At 38.9% G+C, this 21,168-nt stretch overlaps 1 protein-coding gene across 3 annotated transcripts in view; it reads right to left on the reverse strand.

Annotated features, from left to right (window-relative positions):
- Positions 1-21,168, reverse strand: part of LOC150087466 (uncharacterized) — a 131,803-nt gene that overhangs the window by 22,095 nt on the left and 88,540 nt on the right. For all 3 annotated transcript variants that reach the window (XM_090372086.1, XM_090372084.1, XM_090372083.1), the window contains exons 2-12: positions 20,711-21,098; positions 10,870-11,093; positions 10,186-10,369; positions 9,789-9,893; positions 7,551-8,838; positions 6,959-7,027; positions 5,348-5,423; positions 5,155-5,210; positions 4,740-4,804; positions 2,175-2,335; positions 1,998-2,088 (exon numbers count right to left, since the gene is read on the reverse strand). In XM_090372086.1, the coding sequence (XP_090228212.1) occupies positions 1,998-2,088; positions 2,175-2,335; positions 4,740-4,804; positions 5,155-5,210; positions 5,348-5,423; positions 6,959-7,027; positions 7,551-8,838; positions 9,789-9,893; positions 10,186-10,369; positions 10,870-11,093; positions 20,711-20,746 (2,355 nt within the window). In that variant the 5' untranslated portion in view covers positions 20,747-21,098. The remainder of the gene's footprint in view (positions 1-1,997; positions 2,089-2,174; positions 2,336-4,739; positions 4,805-5,154; positions 5,211-5,347; positions 5,424-6,958; positions 7,028-7,550; positions 8,839-9,788; positions 9,894-10,185; positions 10,370-10,869; positions 11,094-20,710; positions 21,099-21,168) is intronic.

The raw sequence follows: 21,168 nt of genomic DNA on the forward strand, positions 1-21,168 counted from the left end.
GGTTCTTATGCAGGCTCTTTGGCACCATGCCGGTGGTTTGCACGATGATCGGAATGGTCATTACTTGTTCCACATGCCACATCTCTTTGACTTCCTGCCTAAAGTCTGTTTACATCCTGATTTTTCTTTGTAGGTTTTCTGGAGGTTTCTAGTGTTGGGTATCGCTATGTCGATCAGATATATCGTCTTTTCCTTCTTTTTAGTGAGGGTTATGTTCGGTCTGTTGTGCGGGATCACCTTGTCCGTTCTTATGGCACGGTCCCCGTACAACTTGTGGGTAGGGGTCTTCTAGTACTGCTTGAGGTTCGTACTTGCAATACGATATACTTTTTTTGATCAACTGGTATTTCTTCGCTAGCATCTGGTGTGTTATCGTGGTGACTGAATTGTTATTATTATTAAAGTTTATATCCAAAAAGCAAATTCCTTTACAGCAACTGGTGTATTTGTGGTGAGGGTTAAAAAAAGGGTAATTTTGCAATCTGTGTTATATATATTTACTCCAGAGGCTCGCATCTGGTGAGTATGGGCTTGGCACACCCAGGGTCCTGAGCTGGAGATCATCATTCTTCTCTTTCTTGGTGATTCCCTTCTACTTCTCTCTCTCTCTCTCTCTCTCTCCCTCTCTCTCTCACTCACTCACACTAACTCAGAAATTTTTTTTGGCTGGTGCAGCATAAGCCTCAGGCTTCTTTGCACCATATGGCTAATAATAATAATAATAATAATAATAATAATAAATAAAATAATACAATACAATTTTATTTATCAAGAGAATTCGTTTACAATAAATGAATAATAATAATAATAATAGATCTAATAATAATAATAATACAGTTACATAGAAATATATAGAGTTGTATACATAGTTATAAACAAAGTTATACAGAGTAAAGGATATTATGATATTACAATAGCAATTTTTATTAACAATTATTATGATTAGATTAAAAATGCTTTCAAACATTTCGTAAAGCAAAATCTATTAGATTAATTAATATCTTTACGTGCTAGTAGACTAAATCAGAGATTTCTTTGCGGTGTGACGCGCTTTTGATTTCTTCACCTTTGATTTTGTTGGCGACGGGTCATCTTGGCCGATATTGGCACTTTATAATTGGGCCAATGTATAAGCTAGATGAAGTTTTGTCCCTGAACTTTTACCAACAAAAAATAAAAATAGAGGGACAAAAAAAAAATAAATAAATAAAATACCCATATCTTTGAGTTGGTTATAGGTACTCAGTGGAAAATATTTTTAGTCTCTCCAACTTGTTCAATTTGCTGCTTAGTAGGATGTGGGCTTGCTTATCTTGACTATGCATGCTCCTGGAACCTTCGGTAATATCTTTGATATTGAGATTGTGCGAGCACTTTTAAGTTTTAGGTTACAGATGCTTCAAAGTTGGTGGGCATAACCGACTTTGAAATAGTCAATGACCGACCTACCATCCTATTGAGCCAACGAAGAATCCAATGCTTCATCCCAAGGTTTTTGTCTGTATAAGGGTGAGATATTTGTAAGTCCAAGATATTTGTCTGTATAAGTGTGAGGAGTAGCAACTCAGTTTGCATATTCGTACAGGGCAGTAAGCTGTATACATCTCTTGACGTAGTGGGTTACCAGTTTAGAACATCTGGCTCCTGTCAGCTCCTAGCTGATATCCCACATTGTGACATAGATTTTCGTCTTCATTTCGCAAAAGTGGAGTTGAAAAATTTGTATGTATGCTTGCCTTTTTAACTCTCTTTCTCTCCCCCTATTAATATTAATTTCTATATCATTTTTAAATTTCCTGTGTTATTGTCATTTGTGGCATCTTGGTGGGATTAATTCTGAGGCCACTTGCTTTCAGACATTTTTCCTAATATTTCGACTTGTTAATTTTCTAGGGAATTAATTAAAAAAAAATGCACTTTTGCATAAATGGTGACTACTGAATTAATACCGGAATAACCAAAGTTATGTTACTTTGATTTTGAAAGGAAATATTTACCTCATCGCTAGGTACAGGAAATATGAACGTTTTGTTCCATTCAGGAGTGACTGTTGGTTCAGCTACCTGAGTTTTAACAGGATGATAACCCCTGAATAAAAGGGAAAGAAGAAATATGAGTTCTATATCCAGCCTTTATCTTTCTGACAGACTCATTCTCTCTTCATTTATACTTACGAATATGGCAATAGGCGTATTTTAGCATAAGCTCTAGGCAAGGGACCTACAGTGCCTTTGAGCCTCCGAAGACCTCTAGCGAGAGCAACAGTAACTGCAAGTTCACTGTGGTCTTGGTCATAATACATCTGAATTCCTATTTCTCCTTGGCCGAGTTGATCCTACGCATGAAAAAAAGTTTTAGCAATTAATATCTGAGAAGTTCGGAAATAAATTTATTAGAAATATTTAAGACTTTTCGCATGAACTAATATTTGGATAAAATAGTTATAACGTTTATCACTAGAGGGAGACAAAAGCTTTGTACTTCTAAATCTTAGAAAGTCAGAAGTCATTAGAACGACATTAAGGAGCAACATTAGATTGAAATGTGACCTTAATCTCTCACAGAAAACAGCAGCACGCTTAGATCTCGCGATACACAGATTAATAGAAAATAAAAGAAAATAAACTCATAGCGATCAATTGTGTAACGTTGTCTTTAAGATAGAAAAAAAGTTAAAAACGACCGATTGGACTGGAGCTTGTACCGTACAGTATTTCATCATTATAATGAAAAAAATTGTATAAGCGACCTCTGGTGTGCATTACAATATATTCAGTGGGTAATGGATCTATCATATATGACCAAAAATGTTCGTTAAATTTTTAGGACAGAAATAAAACACGTAAAAAATTAACAAAAAACACTATATTGCCCCTAGTGATCGTTAGGCCAGAGAGTAGAAGCTAATAATGGACGATAGCAACAGTGTTCCATCAGACACACAGAAAAAATCTCTTGGTGGTGAAGCAAGGCTTCAGTGAGTGCACCGCAAGTTCACAGGAATTTAACCTTTGATTTGGTGCTGCTCCCATAAGAGCAATTTTTCGTTACCATCAACAGTCGGTACAAAAACGGTTCATTATTGTGACGCGAAGCAGTTACAAGCAACTGGTAGTTTCTGTAAGTTTATGTCCAAGTTTGCAGACGATACAAAGGTTGGCAGGGTTGTCAAGGACACTACTGACACTATGCTGATGCAACAGGATCTGGAAAGGTTGAGCAGATGGGCCGAGAGGTGGCAAATGAAGTTTAACATTGAGTAGTTTCTGTAAGTTTATGTCCAAGTTTGCAGACGATACAAAGGTTGGCAGGGTTGTCAAGGACACTACTGACACTATGCTGCTGCAACAGGATCTGGAAAGGTTGAGCAGATGGGCCGAGAGGTGGCAAATGAAGTTTAACATTGACAAATGTAAAGTACTACATATGGGAAACAGCAACCAGAGCAACGTATCAACTCTGTGGTACTACACTGACAGTGGTAGAGAATGAAAGGGACTTGGGGGTGGTTGTGCAGGCAGATATGAAGTTCTCTGAGCAGTGCAGACGGGCTGCAAGAGTAGCTCATGGAGTATTGTCAATGATATACAGGAATTTTTCCAGCAGGGGTAAGGAGGAGATTATTCCATTGTATAAGGCAATGGTCAGGCCACACCTAGAGTACTGTATACAGGTCTGGAGGCCTCATTTCAAGAAGGATGTAGAGCTGCTGGAACGAGTACAGAGAAGGGCAACAAGATTAGTGAATGGAACAAAGGGGTGCTCTTACGAAGAAAGGCTTAAGTTTTGCAAATTACAATGTCTGGAGACTAGGCACCAGCGAGGTGATCTGATAGAGGTGTATAAAGCCTTGAATGGTTTAAGCATGCTCAATGCTGATGGGATTCTTCCTCTAGCTCAGAAAAATCACCTGAGAGGGCATAAATTCAAATTGAGGAAAGACAGATGTAGGATAGACGTGCGGAAATTTGCCTTTAGCCAGCGGGTGGTTGGTTGGTGGAACAGACTTCCATTCCTTGTGGTGGAGGTTGATAGCCTAAATAAGTTTAAGGCTCAGCTGGACAGGTATTTTGAACGAACAGAGGGGTGAAGTGGAAGTGGTTTTTTTTTTTTTTTTTTGGCTGATGCTGCATAAGCTTGCTTTCTTGCATCAAATGCCTCTACTAATGCTAATGCTAATGAAACACATTTTTTCAATTTGTTTATCTTTCCCTCTTGTTGCAAATGCAAACGAATGGTTTCTTCTCTCACAAACACTTGATATTTGGCTTGAATCCGATTCAGTGGCGTCTTTAAATCCTTCCATGCCAATGGCAGTAGTTGTCTCTTACGGACTGCGTCGTTAAGTGATGACTGCGTCATCAAATCATTTGATTTAAAGTTATTGAATCATTTTTGGGCCTTGCATTCATTCGCTGTATCTTATGCGAATGTCATGCATATCTTACAATCTATTTGGTTAATGTTTGTGCCCAGCTTATATAATAAACGTGCTCGAATAACTGTAATTGGAGCAGCCATTTTTTCTTCACTTTCCACTGTTTTGCTGAACGGCTTGACGCTTATTTGTCATCAGCTGCCTCAGTGACATTCATACTTAGGAAGTGCATCGACGATAATCACCATCTACAATGTCTTCTATATATTTTTTGTCAAAATATTAGCCTCGAAAAAACCTACTTTTTTGGCCACCTGATACTAAGTATGTTAAAGGAGCAGCATTTATGTGATGAACTCACCGGGGTCATAGGTAGCTTTCGCCTTCCTGGAGATACATGAGGGTATTCAGCCTCTGACCCTTGATCTGAAAAATAAAAAAAAATCAGAAAATCGATTTGATTATCAAATAAACTTCTCTACAGGAGTATTTCACAATGTTTTATAACTTAATTTCACAATTAAAAATTAACATGCTTTTTATATACAGATTTAATCACCTTGCAATATATTTGCACGAACTTCTAGTTTCCTGAAGACAAAGGTTCTTTTATCTTTTTCTTGTTAATTGTACTTGCCGCTGATACTGTATTAGTAGTTATTCTTAATTCATAAAATTTAATTCAAAATTAAACTATTTTCTCATACTGAATTCTTTGTATCAAAAAATTTAAAACTTTTTATTCATTCTAAATTTTTAATACTCTGTTATCTTACCCGATTGCTTTCCACTTCTGGTTTTTGATTTGCCTGCGGGACTTCTTGCTTCATATCTGTTCCAATAAGGGAATAAAAAACTTTTGTAAACAGAGATACCTTAGAGAAATGTTAAGATTTAAACGTGCATCTGAATTAGTAATATTGCAGCATGGAGTATTAAGTTAAATATTTTAGTGAAGTAAATTCTGACCTCGAAATAGGATGCTCCAATATTTCTTCGTATTTTCTATCTGTTTTGCCCTCCCACTCTGTACTCGGTTTAGTCCCTGTAAATAAGGAACTGAATTATTTTTGAGGAGTTATTTTTTGAAACTATTATGAGATTCCGTAAAACAGGGCTCCTTACCTATGGTACGCATACCACTGGTAATACTTGCTACTATTGGAAAGTGAAGTGCGTGGGAAAACGAGAAAAATTAAACAGCTTTACTCTATTACAAAAATATTTTTAATTACAAAGGAATTTTTGACAGAGGTTTTAAAATGTTAGAAACTCTATGTAAGCCATTTTGTGGTTTTGTAAGCAGATAGTTAAATTTTGAGAAAGTATTATAAGCATAGAACACCCTTCTACAGGGTTCTCTCCTGCCCTAGAAGTTGATCCCCCACTCTTCTTCCTATTACCAAGTACACTTAATTTGTATTTAATTCAAAAATTCGTGAATCTGATGAGAGACGATGCACATGTTGGTATATAGACTGATGATCTAGGTAGTTTTCGGGGAGCTGTGATAGAAGAAAGTTTTCTAACACGTTAAAATATGCAACCCCCGAAAGGAGTTCTTCCACGAAACTATCATTGTGGTCTGTGTTCCGTTAAGATTGGAGGAATATTTATCGACTTTTTTCACATCGTGGCCGAGTTAGTCAGTCTCAGGGAAGAGGTCCACGATTTTCCCTCCAAAAGCTTCGATTTTTCTTCAGGCAAAACCAGCCATGGAATACAAATTTAAGACAATATATTGACGCCTCATTGTATCAGTTCCTTTGGCCTAAAAACATCCAGGTTTGTAATCTAGCGGTGTACACCATAGCACGAAAGCTTTCACCACTGTATTCAATAAAAGAGGCACTCTTAGTATGTTACTTCTATTCCGGTGAAAAAGTTAAGATGTAAACGGCTCCGAGAACATCCGAAAAATTCATCTGACGAATGATGCCTGCAAGGAGCGTTAAAATCAACTAGAGGGTTCCCTCCTTGTTACATTTTATAGATATTTAATAACATTTTCTTTGTTGAATACTAACTGGGAAAGTTGAGAAGGTCTGGGCTGTGTGGTTAGATCGTCTTGTGACAAGAGTGATCTGAAGAGTTTACTGTTAACTGCAAGGAATTTAATAATTAGGCTAATGACTATAATATCATCAGTGATGTTGAAGAGGACACACTGAGAACTATTTCTAATTTGCATTGTACTTAAATGATAACTGCTTGAATCCATGTTGACGGCAACTTAGTAGTTTGTGGATTCAGGATGATAGGTTCTAATGCAAACTTACAGAATATTCTCCAGGATTTTGGTCTGGAAGACGTCAGGAAGATCGGTCTGAAGTTTGTTAGGATATATGATTTAGGAGATGATTCTAAATCTTTTGGAATTAAAATGTATACCAACCGAAACAGAAAAAAAAAAAAAACCTGGAATTCATAGAAAAAAGAAAGAAGTTTTAAAATTCTCAATTCCAAAAATATGAAGAAATTTAGGATTTGTCCATTATCAGAGTGGAAAATTTGGGAACTTATACTATTCTCAGTGGGGAATTTCAGGAAGTAGCTGAAATTTCCAAGAAAATTACTTACTTCCATGCACAGTGTCTTCAGAGTTCTGATACTGGAATTTTCCTTGATGGTGACTTCTCCCTCGATAACCTAGGCACACAATAAAAATTTCAGTATTTTTATTGACAGTTTTAACTGTTCTTGATATTTCTCATTTTTCAAGCCCCCTTCCTGTCCAGACACCCCTTAATTACACAACTTCCTCTATTTTTTTCTAAATTTGATCGTTCTTTAACCCTTTTTCTGCAACCGTTAGAATTGTAAAATAAATCGATTTTTTCACCTATAACATTTTTCTATATTCGCCTAATTTCTTAACATTTCTTTCCTTTCATATTTATATACATATTCAAACTCTTAATGTTTTCTCATTCTCTTAAAACTGGTATAAATTTATTTTTTTCTTTCCAATCCTATTTAAATTCACAAACTTAAAAAAAAAAAATTCCCTAACATTCCTCATATGTCGAACTTTCACCGAAATCTAGGCCTTTTTTAGCAAACATGTTCAGATTATTCTCTCCATTTGTTGTAAAATTAAGAACGTTCTAAATATGGCAGAAGAACAAATATTCTTACGTTCTAAATATGGCAGAAGAACAAATATTCTTACCTTGTCTCTGACCGTCCACATCGTCAATGACGATTTTGATGTTTTCACCATCTCCAGCTAGCTGGCGCTTATCAGTGCAGTCTGTTTCATCGAAAGATCTGTCTAGGGATTGTGTACTATAAGTTCTGTTATACATTTTACCATAGGCGGATCCTCTTCCCCCTTGTGAATGTCCAGAGGTACGCGTGCTTGCGCCATACTCAAAAGGCTTAGCGCGCTTTGAAGATGGAGTGTGCATCACCAACATATCATCTTCAAGAGAGAACGATTTCTCTGACAGCATCTTCATCATTGTCCCATCGTCAGGGGATGATACTGGATTCCCCCCTCCTTCGGATTCGTAATCAACCGAAGATGATCCTCGTCTTAATTGCCTCTGTGAAACAACCCGCACACCTAACCTTCTATTACGAGGTTCGGGACACCCGCGGTAGCGTTCGCTGTGCGTGTGTTCACCGCTTACGTCACTGACGTCCGAACTATCGGAGCTTCTTCTTTGCACGTGTAGAGAGGCGTCAGAAGCTATATGACGAAGTGGATGGGCCACTTTTGGGGTCGACTGTTGAGTCCGATGTCTCGGGGAATAATCGATGTCATTGTCGAAGCTGTCGAAGGCACTGCTGGACTCGACGGACGAAGTGATGTCGTTGCTTGCGTGCCATTCCTCGCGACATCCGGGATCGCTGTCTGGCTCCTCGTAGTGTTTTTGTCTTTGAAAGCGGGACCGACGCCTCATCCTGTTCCTCCGCCGCTTTTCGATGTCATCGTCGGGTGACCTGTCTTCAATGGAACTCTCTGATGCTGAAGATAACTTTTTCTGGTGCCGGTCTGTTGGTATTTGCTGTGGTTGAGATGGCACACCACCTTTGGGAGCATCTGTGGCTGCAGCGTTCTCTCGTGCGATTTCCGAGTGGACGGGGTCTTTCGTAACTGTCTCTCCCTGGGGATTTGGAGACACACGTTCTGCTTTCTCTACCTTTGCCCAACTTGGTCTTCCAGCCGCTAGAGGCCGCTCGTGATTGCTTGAGTTATGTTTTTCTTCTGTGTGGCGAACGTTGACCTTTCCATGTTCCTGGGTAATATACTCTAATTTGGGAGTGGCCTGAGGATCTTCGCTGGCTTTCTTGGGAGCTGGAGTAGGAGCTGTGGAGCCCATAGCGGCACTATCTATATTTCTTTTCTTTCCCAATGGGGCCTCTCTTTTGGGAGCATCACGAGGAACAGAAAACTCTTTGTGTTGTAAGGGACTTGGTGCTGTTTCTGGAGAAGGGAGAATTGGTGGCTCCATCTGTTGGGAATAATAGGAAACAGAATAATACAAAATTTACATTACTTCAGAGTTACACATAATGGAAGGGAAACATTTATTTATATTAATTGCACTAAGAAATTCTCATGAAAATTCAACCTTTTTTGTCGACATACTCCTTACAGTATTCTTGAAGAATATTCAACCTCTTATACGGTATATTTTCTCTATGAAATTTGTCTGCTAAATACATTTTCAAGTAATACCAACTTATAATACCGATGACTACTGACGGATTAAGCCGAATACATGATTAACTCAAATAAGTCTATCACGTGGATAGTAAGAAATTATAAATTTTTAATGAAGCCGATTTCATATGCCAGCGTGCCCACCTACCCGAAAGAACCTCTCATAATCCCTGGGATACGCGTAGCACTGGTTGAACATCACTGGGTTAAACTCCAATTACCTTATTTGTTTCAACTGAAGAGAGAAGGAATATTTAAGTGTAATCCAGAAATATCTCTGTACAACTTACAGAAATAAGTAAGGGACATAATATAAGTCTCCTTTGACTATAATTAAATACAAAGGGTTTGTCAAGTTTTATAATTAAGCCTCTTATAATTAAGTTTTATCTCTTGCCGAAACCTATGTCCAGGTTATTACATATTGAGCCATACTGATTCGAAACATTTTATACAGGCAGAAATCTCCAGATAATTTTTGACAGCGTTTTTGGCTTCCTCCTCTTAGCATCAATTGAAATGATTTTATTAACATCTCTCTCTCTCTCTCTCTCGATGTTGCAAGTTGGTTCTGTATCTCAATGTTTGTTATGATGTTGATTATAAGGGGAGCTGTTGCGATTTGCGTATAAAGTTAATATGTAAATAAAAACAAGACCAAGCATGTTATAATAACAAGGAAAACATCTTAATGATGAGTAAGATGATAAATTCTGTTTTTTTTTTTTTATAACTTACCACTCGTTGTAAGGAAGGTGCCCTCCAGATTCCTCCCTCTGCAGCAATTCCATTTGTTCCTGTTTGGTTGATATGACGACGTTGGCAGAAGCTGCATTTCCATCCCTATAACCAAAAAATATTTTTGTTTGGATGAAATTGATTAATCCAGGGATAAAAATTTCAAGTCTATTCATTAGAAGTGTGCTATAAGCGCTTCCATTTATCGATTAAAACTGAAGCTTTAATAAATTGGAATATAGTCAAGTATTTTATAAGGTACCGATAAAATATGCATTAACATATATATATATATATATATATATAATTATATATATATATATATATATATATATATTAACATATATATATAATATGTTAATCAATGTATTATTTTAAAGAAAGCCGAATAATTCACCTCGACCGAGCTTGATGGACCTCTGTAGGATGCACAGTCATCACAAACTCTTTCTCCACATTCGTCGCACTTATAGCTTTTCTCTTCATAGGCGAGAGTCTTGCGACATATTCTGCACTTTCCTGGCCGATAATCTTCCCTACTTTTAATAGTATCCTTTTTTGGAGATTGCTCTGTATGACTTCTATTAAAAATTTGTAATTGATAATTTCACATAGAATATACAATAAGTAAAATAAAAAAATAAATAGTACTGTATTATTCAAAAAAGATCGAAATGTGAAAAAAGTTCTGTAATTTTAAAAAATTCCAGTAAAGTTTAAACTTGATTATTTGCAAAACGACATAGTAGAGAAATTCAAATTTTATTAGAGTTATTTCTCGAAATATTACTGCGTCACAGTAGAAGCTCGATAAAAATTAAAAGAATAAGAGTTATTTCTAGAAATTTTCACTAGATGGCACTCCACTGGTAATTTTATTGAAAGAAAGTTGTTCTTTTGAAAGTTATTTCCAGAATTTTTCACAAGATGGCGCTTAAATAAAATTTTATTAAAAGAATACGAGTTGTTGTAGAAGTATTTTAGAAATTCACTACATGACACTACACGCACATCCTCACTCGAGGATAACCAGAATATGATTTTATAGTTAATAGAGTACTTTAGATGATAAAGAATTCACCTGAGTCTTCTCGCTTCCTTTTCAAATTCCTCCTCCTTCTTCCACACCTTTTGTAATATCAGCTTTTCCTCAGTCGTCAAATGACCGATATCCCCTCGAGTTGTTATGGTCCCTTTTTCCTTCCCCGTTATTTCATGGAGGCCTGAGGTAACTGTTTGCCTCAATTTATCAATGGTCCCTGCTTTATCCTCTCCTTCATTGATTGGTCCACCACCCTTCACAATCTGAAAGGGAAAAAAAACTTTTTTTTTTTTACGGTTGAGCGCCTCAAATGAAAAATTTTCCTTTTTACTGCATACGCAGCAAAACTCTTTCACAATCAAAGTAGCTGTTTACGTTAAACAAATTATGCTAATAAAATGAAGTTAATAAACAGATAAAGAAGTGAGGTATTGTAAATCACCTTCTGCCAGGCGAACAGCTGCAGTTTTACAAACTTCTTCAAGCAGAAAACCAAATCGAATTCTTAATTTTGTTTTCTATGAAATATTGAAGTTATTTTTAAGCCTCTTTCTGCGCATGTTCCGAACGAGATTTCTTTTTGTGAATACTGGAAACATGTATGGATTCTATTGTACAGTGTACTCTATCTCTCACGCAAGCTGTCACATTGTTTGATCCCGTCACTCAGCAACAGGTTTATTAAAAGTATACACATGTTTAGATGGCTGCAGCTGTACAAAGAGCATTACGAACGTTTGGATGAATGAAAATCAATAGTACTATATTTGCAGCGCTACCTATCGTTAATATTAATTAACTTGTTAACAAACGTTGGAGGAATAGGATTTAACGGAAAATAAGATCAATATTCGGAATAGAACGATTTCATACTTTGCTGGTGGGAGTATTGACTGAGTAAACAAACGTGGTATTGATTTATGATAAAATGCCATTTCCAAAATTTACCTTTGTAAGTTCATTTTTTTCTCATTTGGTAGTCAATAAATGCAATTTTAGTTCGACTTTCTTATATCACACTGCTGTCCAAAATTAGAGGAGCACAATTTGTTTTCGATTTTTCTGCTGGAATAAAGCTCCTAAATCAAGACTGAATCATGGCGTTTCAAAAGGGCATGATTATGGGAGCTCGTGCGGCCGGTGCTTCCATATCGGAAACGGCACGTCTTGTTGGTTACTCACGGTCCACCATGATTAAGGTGTAGAAACAGTGGTGTCGAACGTGTCAAACCGCCGACATAACTGCAAAGGATTTCGTGGTGAGCGAAGAGTGCAGCGCCTTATACGGGTTGAACGGCGGGTCACTGTGCGACAGTTTACATCAAAATAAAATATGGGGAATGCAAAAACAATATCCCAAATGACAATGCGCCGCACACTCAGACGTAGGGGGTTCCATAGCAGAAGACTCAAGAAACACCCTCTCCTCACCGCTGATCAATGTCGACAGCAAATGCTGTGCTGTCAACAATACACTGGTTGGATACTGGAGGACTACAAACGAGTCTGCTGGTCGGATGAGTCCAAATGCTTTGTGCAAAATGCCAATGGACACATTTCTGTGTTGCGCAAGCAACATGAGTCCATGGACCCATCGTGCACGTCACCCACTATTCAGGTATATGGCAGTGGTTTCCTAATATGGGGCACGTTTTACTGGCAAGAACTAGTACCTCTGGTGCGTATGGACCAACGTTTCACTGGCGAGGCTACCGACAGCTCTTACGAGACCATGTGCACCTGCCATGTTGCTTTTTTACCCCCGGGGAGGAACGGCATCTTCCAAGACAATAATGCGTCGTGTTATCGGGCCCGCCGGTAAATGGCGTGAGGAATTTTTATTGGCCTTTTTCACAATGTCGCTGAGTTCGTCGGTCAGGCGTTGAGTTAGGCGGGGTAGCATGGTTTTTTCTCGCAGGAACTCGGGTTTTTTCGTCCAGACAGAAAATCTACCTAGAGCCAGAGACAATTAATGCTTTTCAACACCGATGGAAGAGTGCACATAAGGAGAAAATCACACGAAGCGCTGAAACCATCCTGTTGTGTAGAGACAGTGCAGGCTGCTGGAGGACGTGTAGTGGTGTGGACTTGCTCTCCTGATCGTACTAAAGGCACCGTTAACACTAGAACATATATGTATTGTTGAGGACAGATATCCCCGCAATGTTGCCTGTTTGCACCTTATGGATAGGAGTGCTTTCAAGATGACATTGCAACTATCCCGCCGCACTAAATGTGTAAAAGAATGATTTGAGGAACACGAAGACCAAACATTTATCCGGCCCAGCCCAATCACGAATTGCAAATCCACTGGGCATCTGCGAGAGGAACCGGAAAGGTGGGTTCGTCAGCACAGTCCGCTACCTACGTTACTCTAGGAATTGGGAACAGTTTTGTCACGTGAATAGTCCAAAGTACCTCATGTCACTTTTCAACATCTACCCTCCACGTCGAATTAGCGATTCGGACCAAGGATGGTCCAACATACTATTAGCCCATGTTTCTAATAAAGTGATTAGGCAATGCATATATCGCTAAAGTATGTTTCTTTTCAGTATGCTTATGTACTTTGTATTTTACTTACTCCACATCTAGGTATGAGGAATTTTGCACCGAACATAATTTTATTCAGTAACTGGATGCAAATTTCTTGGCGTGAAATTACATGCAATAAGTGAACTGTGTGATTTCGCCTTATGGTTTGCAGGGAAGTAGAGTCTAATTGACTTTTCTCCGACATCGTTTTGTTTAAACGGTTCGGTGTACTCGTGAATACCACAATCCTTAAGAAAGGGATAAATTTATTTCGGAGTAGACAGAAGCAAAAGTGTGTTCACCGAACCAAAGATTCTAAATAGTTTGCAAGACATCAAAGTGAAACTCTGAAATTTTAAAAGATTTTCATGGCAACGTGTGAGTTCTGTAATTCCTAAAATCTCATATTTGTGTGTTCACGTAGACAGATGGTAATGATCTTTGCCAACAGACCGTGTCATATTTATTCTGTCCAAATTCTGTTCGAGAATTTTTCGTGCACAGAGCAGTAGGGATGTTGCTTGATAATTAAAATGAACAACAGGATTAGATTGCATTACTTGGTGCCAGGTAAAGAAGTAAATGAAGATATATACTATCCTCCACACGTATCGGAAGACCTACTCTTGGGACATGCCGGTTAATTCTAGAACTCACACGATAGCCAGATAGCGATGCCAATTAAAAGTAATGGTTGATTCTAGAGGTCATACGACAGCCAGATAACAGTGCCAATTAAAAGCAGGTTGTACTTTGTCCATCACTGAAATTTCCCTACCTAACAGGAGCGCATGCTTTGAGTTCAGAATAAGTGGAGCAGCGAATATTAATGTAGACAAACGATTTTGCATCATTTCAGCGGTATATACAGTACTTAAAAAATGCAGTGCACATGAATACGATCCATAACCTCTATGTAGAGTGTGCACTGGTAGCACAGTGGCATCATCACCGTCCTTCCCACACTGGGTGGAAAAGGTCCAGGTTCGAATTCTGGGCCTTTTTTACACCGTGGTTGAGTTAGTCAGTCTCAGGAGTAAACAGCAAGGTTTCTGTCCCACCGGAAACTCAGGTTTTCCTTCCAGAAAAACAGGCAAATCGACCAGAGAGAACATATGCAATTCACGAACATAATACGCTTGGGTAGGTGAATTAATATTCCGGTGTGACCCTAGTGTGGCATTTATTTATATTTAACCTCCATGCATAGCAGTACAAGCGGCCCAACATCGCGGTACGCAGTCGAAGGGGTGTCGAATATCACTTTCGCGAATACTGAGCCTTGCTTCTTGCATTTGTGCGGCAAGTTGTAGACGCTTGTGTCGCCTTGCGGAACTTCTATAGCCCTACTCTACAAGCTCAGATTCTACCGGGGAAGAAATTAAATGAGACCTATATTTCCTGAACAGTTAGACTACTGGATTGTCTTTAAAATTGTACAAAACAGAAATACATATAACTATTGGTAAGTAACAACTAACGTTGCTGTAAAAACGACTGTAAATAATTCTCAAATTCTGTTGCTAAAACTGTCAAACAGAGAGACTGGTAAACCTCACTGTATTGTAAATAGTGTAATCAATGTTAACAGTTTATTTCCTTGTTAATGCTAAACTTAATAGGATAACTGATATATAATGCTATTGAAAATTGCAGTTCTTTAAAAATGTTTGTCTTGGCTGTGTGACTTCAGTGGGTTTTTGGAGCTCCAGCCTTGTTTTTTTTTTTTTTTTTTGCGGGCTCTAGGCCTGGGCAGCCTGTGAGCGGGATAGCGGGCACCCACTCGTATTGCACTACCTCCAGTGGGTGCGGGATTTCGTGCACTTTGGCATGTAAAAGGTTTAAAAAAAAAAAATCAGGCCTGGCTACTCGCGCCTGGGGACAGGCACCAGACAGCAGCTGCACAGGTATTGGCTGCTCCTTTGCAGAGGTCCTACATTCAATACAGATCCACTAGGTGGAGATGGGCTATGCCTAGGGGCCACCCTTGATACCAGGACACACACACACACGCACACACACGTATGTCTGAACACGTTTAATGACACAATATGCTTACAATGGACAGATTAATACAATGAAAATTCACCACGGTTATCGTTACGCTGAGCTAAGCTTCTCGGCATTAAGTCTTATAGGTGTCGAATAGTGTCCAGCGATATTTTTTTCCAAGCCTCTTGCACCTAGTCCCGCAGAACATCCGTGGTGGCGCTGAAAATGGTGCCCAATCATGACCCACGCCTGCTCAACGGGAGAGTCTGCGCGGTAGCACAGTGGTATCGTCACCGTCCTCCCCACACCGGGTGGAAAAGGCCTGGGTTCGAATCCCGTCGATGACGCGAGGAACTTTAATGGGCTTTTTTCACTCCGTGGCTGAGTTAGTTGGTCTCAGGCGTAGATAGCAAGGTTTTTTCGTCCAGCAAAACAGGCAAATCGACCAGAGAACAGACGCAATTTACAGACAAAATATATATGCGGGTAGATGTAATCATTTACTGGAGACCCTAATATCATAATTTTTTTTTTTTTTGCTCAACGGGAGATAGTTTTTGATTTTAAACTTGTTGACGGATAAGGCGATTCTCCCGTTCTATAGTCCTCCGTCATGCCGCACTACCCATCCATCCAGCAGTCGTACTTTCCCGTAGTCACTGTTGCCATCATCTCTACGCTGTGATGTTGTCACGGTCCACACGTTCTGCTACACGGCGAAGCGACCATCCGTCCTCTGTTGAAGTTGCTGATATCGATGTCGGACGTAATGTGTCGGCATTCTTTACAATTTTCTTGCACTCTGAAGTGCAAGACAGAAGTCTATTAATGCATCACACACTCGTTGTTTTGAATTCCACGATCTTTGCGTTCGTTTTTATATCAGCCGAAGTTTCCTCCCGATTGGTCCCGTATTTTAATCATTTTTATATTTCGGTACAATTCATCTGCCTGCTGATTTGAATGAACTTCTGATTATTCCTTCTGGGTGCTGCAATTTCTACGTTGCAGAGTGTACAAGGAGAGGATTTGAATGTAGCAGAAAGACTACACTTTTTTGGTATTCGACCGCTTGGAAGATAAAGAGTTTTCGATTTTATAAACATGACCATGAAAGATTACATTGTAACTCTCAACGTAGATCTCTCTCTCTCTCTCTCTCTCTCTCTTGTCCATCTCGTTGTCCCTATGTTTGTCTATTCACTCATCTCTAATGTACGTGCAGAGTATCTAAGTATCTAATAACCCAAAATCCATAGTAATTCAGAATAATTCATAGAGAAAATTACTTTTACCTTTGCCAATAAAATAAGGTAAATATTTAAAATAGTTCGTTGTACGTTGTTCAGTAAGAGTCAAACGTCGCGGATCGTGGAGTAAATTATTTTTATTGTAACATATTCAAAATGATAACCTCCAACTTGCAAACAAACACTTTTGAATTCTTTGTGTGGATGATGCCTTGACACGTGTCGCTTTTATTTGACCGCATTCCGACGATATTGCTTTCTTAAGTTCGTTAAACGTTTCTTCGGTGATTCTGGTAAATAGCAGACTTCAAATGACCTCAAAGGAAAAAAAAATCGAGTGGTGTGAGGTCTGGTAGCCATTCAACTGGGCCTCGTCGTCTTGTCCACGTGTTGGGAACCTTTTATCGAGGTAGTTTCGTATAACCAATGAATAATGCGGTTAACGTGCTCTCGTCAGAAGTGTACGTTAATCCTCCGTTGTAAGGGAACATTATCCAGAAAATCCATCAAGTAATTCTGTAGCTTATGTAAGTACGTTTCGCTAGTAATGTTGTCAAAAAATAAGGACCAATTATTTGACCATCCCATATTCCACTCTACACAATAACCCGTTAGTCGCGTCCGTCCAATTTGGATTACTGTTTAACCAGTAACGAAACTGCTGTCTATTGACGTTACCACTGAGGTAAAATGCAGCCTTATCACTGAAAAAGATCAATATATCTCTGTTTTACAACATCCACTCACAAAATTCTTCTTGTCGTCGATCTGTGTCGTCACCATGCAAATCCTAAACGAGTTGCACTTTATAGGGTTGAAAATGATTTTTTCGAAGAATGCGCACTACTGAACTTTAGCTAACCCCTATTTCTTGACTTAACTTTCCCGTCGATTTTTTGGGTTGTTTGCAAGCTGCGCCAATACTATCACCGATGTTTCTTCATCACTTTTTTTGGTCTCCCATTTCGAGAACAATCAGCAACTCTTACAGTTTCTTTAAAACGTTTATTAATCGTCCAACAGGTCATTGATCAATTAGCATTAGCATTAGCATTAGTAGAGGCATTTGATGCAAGAAAGCAAGCTTATGCAGCATCAGCCAAAAAAAAAAAAAAAAAACCACTTCCACTTCACCCCTCTGTTCGTTCAAAATACCTATCCAGCTGAGCCTTAAACTTATTTAGGCTGTCAACCTCCACCACAAGGGATGGAAGTCTGTTCCACCAACCAAATACCCGCTGGCTAAAGGCAAATTTCCTCACGTCTATCCTACATCTGTCTTTCCTCAATTTGAATTTATGCCCTCTCAGGCGATTTTTCTGAGCTAGAGGAAGAATCCCATCAGCATTGAGCATGCTTAAACCATTCAAGGCTTTATACACCTCTATCAGATCACCTCGCTGGTGCCTAGTCTCCAGACACTGTAATTTGCAAAACTTAAGCCTTTCTTCGTAAGAGCACCCGTTTGTTCCATTCACTAATCTTGTTGCCCTTCTCTGTACTCGTTCCAGCAGCTCTACATCCTTCTTGAAATGAGGCCTCCAGACCTGTATACAGTACTCTAGGTGTGGCCTGACCATCGCCTTATACAATGGAATAATCACCTCCTTATCCCTGCTGGAAAAATTCCTGTATATCATTGACAACACTCCATGAGCTACTCTTGCAGCCCGTCTGCACTGCTCAGAGAACTTCATATCTGCCTGCACAACCACCCCCAAGTCCCTTTCATTCTCTACCACTGTCAGTGTAGTACCACAGAGTTGATACGTTGCTCTGGGGTTGCTGTTTCCCATGTGTAGTACTTTACATTTGTCAATGTTAAACTTCATTTGCCACCTCTCAGCCCATCTGCTCAACCTTTCCAGATCCTGTTGCAGCAGCATAGTGTCAGTAGTGTCCTTGACAACCCTGCCAACCTTTGTATCGTCTGCAAACTTGGACATTAAGCCCGATATACCATCATCAATATCATTTATAAATACAGAAAACAATAATGGACCCAACACTGAGCCCTGAGGGACTCCACTAATGTCAATTGGAGGCCGTTGTGGATTCTGCCTGCTCTAAATTCTTCGGCAAGTGAGCGATGTGTACCATCCGGTACCTCCAGACAAAAACAACAAGCTCACTGTGTCATTCTTAGATAAATTGTCAGCCATTTTTTAGCTCTGAAACAAAAAATGAATATTAATTTGCAGTATTTATAATGATGCGTGACTTTTGAATCACCATGTGCATATATCTAGAAGTACAGACATTCGCAAACTCTTGACTTATAGGGCTTAAGTCAGTAAGCTTTCTGATATTTTCATGAATATACTTCGCCGTACTGAAAACACAAAACTATGCGAAAGGAAAACACTATTTTTGCTACCCATCGTTGAACCCAGTTGATTGGACACGAAAGTTCACAACGGAAGCAGAAAATCCCTACAGTCATATAACGAAGAAGAAATCCTATACGATTTTAGAGAAAACAGGGTTACTGCCAATGCGCAAGGACCAAAAATGCTTCTGAGAGAAATCATAGCATAAGGATATTTGAGAGTCCTCTGAGAACTAAACTTTAAAAGATCTAAGACTGCTTACTAAAATTCTTGAGCTGCTTCACCGAACTTTAAAAAAAACAGTGAACTAAAAGCCTGTTTTACTACATTTTAAAGTTGTCTTTTGCAATATTGTAATTGAAGAATCAGTTGAAAAATCACCATAAATTAACAGGTAAACATTCACCAGAACTTCAGATACCACTCACGAAGTGCAGATTTCCCCACGCCCGAAAATAATTCCTTGTCTGTATTTATCGTGGCTGAGAAACTTCACGAAACTGCTGATAATTAGAAACAAAAAATATTTGAAATTTTCTTGAAAGAAAAACACCAAAGATGAAGACGCCATATTCACAATAAAAGTAGATAAAAGTCATCTTATAAGCGATAAGCTTACACTTGCATTATTGCTTCACATTATTGCCTGATTCTTCATCTCGGTGCTCGGGTCTGTGTTGTTGTTGTTGTAAGGTTTTCCGCGCATCAGCAACTAAGGTCATATTGCGCCGTATATACTATTAATTTTATAAATTATAATTAATAATAATATTAATTAGCATCATTATTCTGTAAACTGCGTGCGTTCTGTGTTCGATTTTGCCTATTTTCCGGACCCTGGTGGGTAGCAAATTGGTAGAATCGCAGTCCTCTTCACACCGGATGGAAAAGACTTGAGTTCAAGTCCCGTCGATGACGTGAGGAATTTTTAAGGGCCTTTTTTTACAATGTGGCTGAGTTAGTCGGCCTCGGGCGAGGGTAGCATGGTTTTTCTCCCGGAAACTCATGTTTTTCGTCGAACAAACAGAAAATCTACCTCAGAACACGCGCAATTTAAATATAGTATACACAGAGCAATATGGCTTCAGTTGCTGATGCTCCTATAACCCAATAACAACAACAATAACAACCGCTGTACGAAAAACCCGAGTTTCTCGAAAAAAAAAAAAAAAAAAAATGCTACCTTCGCCTGAGACCGACTAACTCTGCCACATTGTGAAAAAGGCAAGTAAAAATTTCTTGCGTCATCGACTAATTCAAATCAGGTCTTTTCCACCCAATGTGGGAATGGTGCAATTGCACTAACTTGTACGCTGGTTATTCTGCATTCAATGATGGATGGATAAATGCAAGGCAAATGCAGTTTTCCTCACTTGTACCCTTGCGGTAGCACAGTTTGCATAACCGCCGTCCTCCTCACACCTGGTGGAATACTTGAGTTCGAATTTTGTCAGTGACATGAGGATTATTATGAGCCTTTTTCAGAACACGGCTCAGTTATCGGTTTTAGGCGAGGGTAGCATTTTTTTTTTTTCGTCCAGTAAACAGGCAAATCGATCACAGAACACACGCAATTTATAGAATAGTATACACGGCGCAATATAGCCTAAGTTGCTAATGCGCCTACAACCCTATAATATAACATAATAGCCCTTGTATATAAAAGAAATAGAAAACGCTTTTAATTTTTTTCAAAGTAGTGTCGTTAAGACAGGGTAAGCAAAACACTTCAGTTTGTTTATTCAATCAGATGAGGAGGCAGAGGGTGTTTACCTTTTTCATAAGTGACATGACGTTTGTCGAAATCATCTTTTCTTCTATCACACACGAGCAGAGAAATTTCCATTGACAGCCTCAGGACTCCTGAGTCATTTATGCAACGCTAACCGTCAGTCAAACAGATGGCGCTGATGGGAGTTGTCAACTTCAGTTGCCTGGCCACATGCGATATTTCTACATAGGCATTTTACACGGGCAAACATCACTCTCCACCTGGCAGGATCCTTTTCGTTGTTGGGGAAAATGAAACCGTTGGTGGTCACGTGGTGTCTTATAGTCTCCATGTCGACAGCATGTTTTACTGCGTTGTAATATGATCCCTTCGTTTTCAGTAGTACGGGAAAGGTTTAGTTAATTGGGACATCTGCTGTCCGGGGGAAATCTGAAAATAAAATACTGAATTTTAGTTACGAAGTAGATAAAAAACACATCTGGAGAAATCACAGAGAAAT

The sequence above is a fragment of the Mastigoproctus giganteus genome, chromosome 4 (genome assembly GCF_048544385.1).
Source record: "Mastigoproctus giganteus isolate SK-2022 chromosome 4, ASM4854438v1, whole genome shotgun sequence".
In the NCBI taxonomy this organism is placed as follows: Eukaryota; Metazoa; Arthropoda; class Arachnida; order Uropygi; family Thelyphonidae; genus Mastigoproctus; species Mastigoproctus giganteus.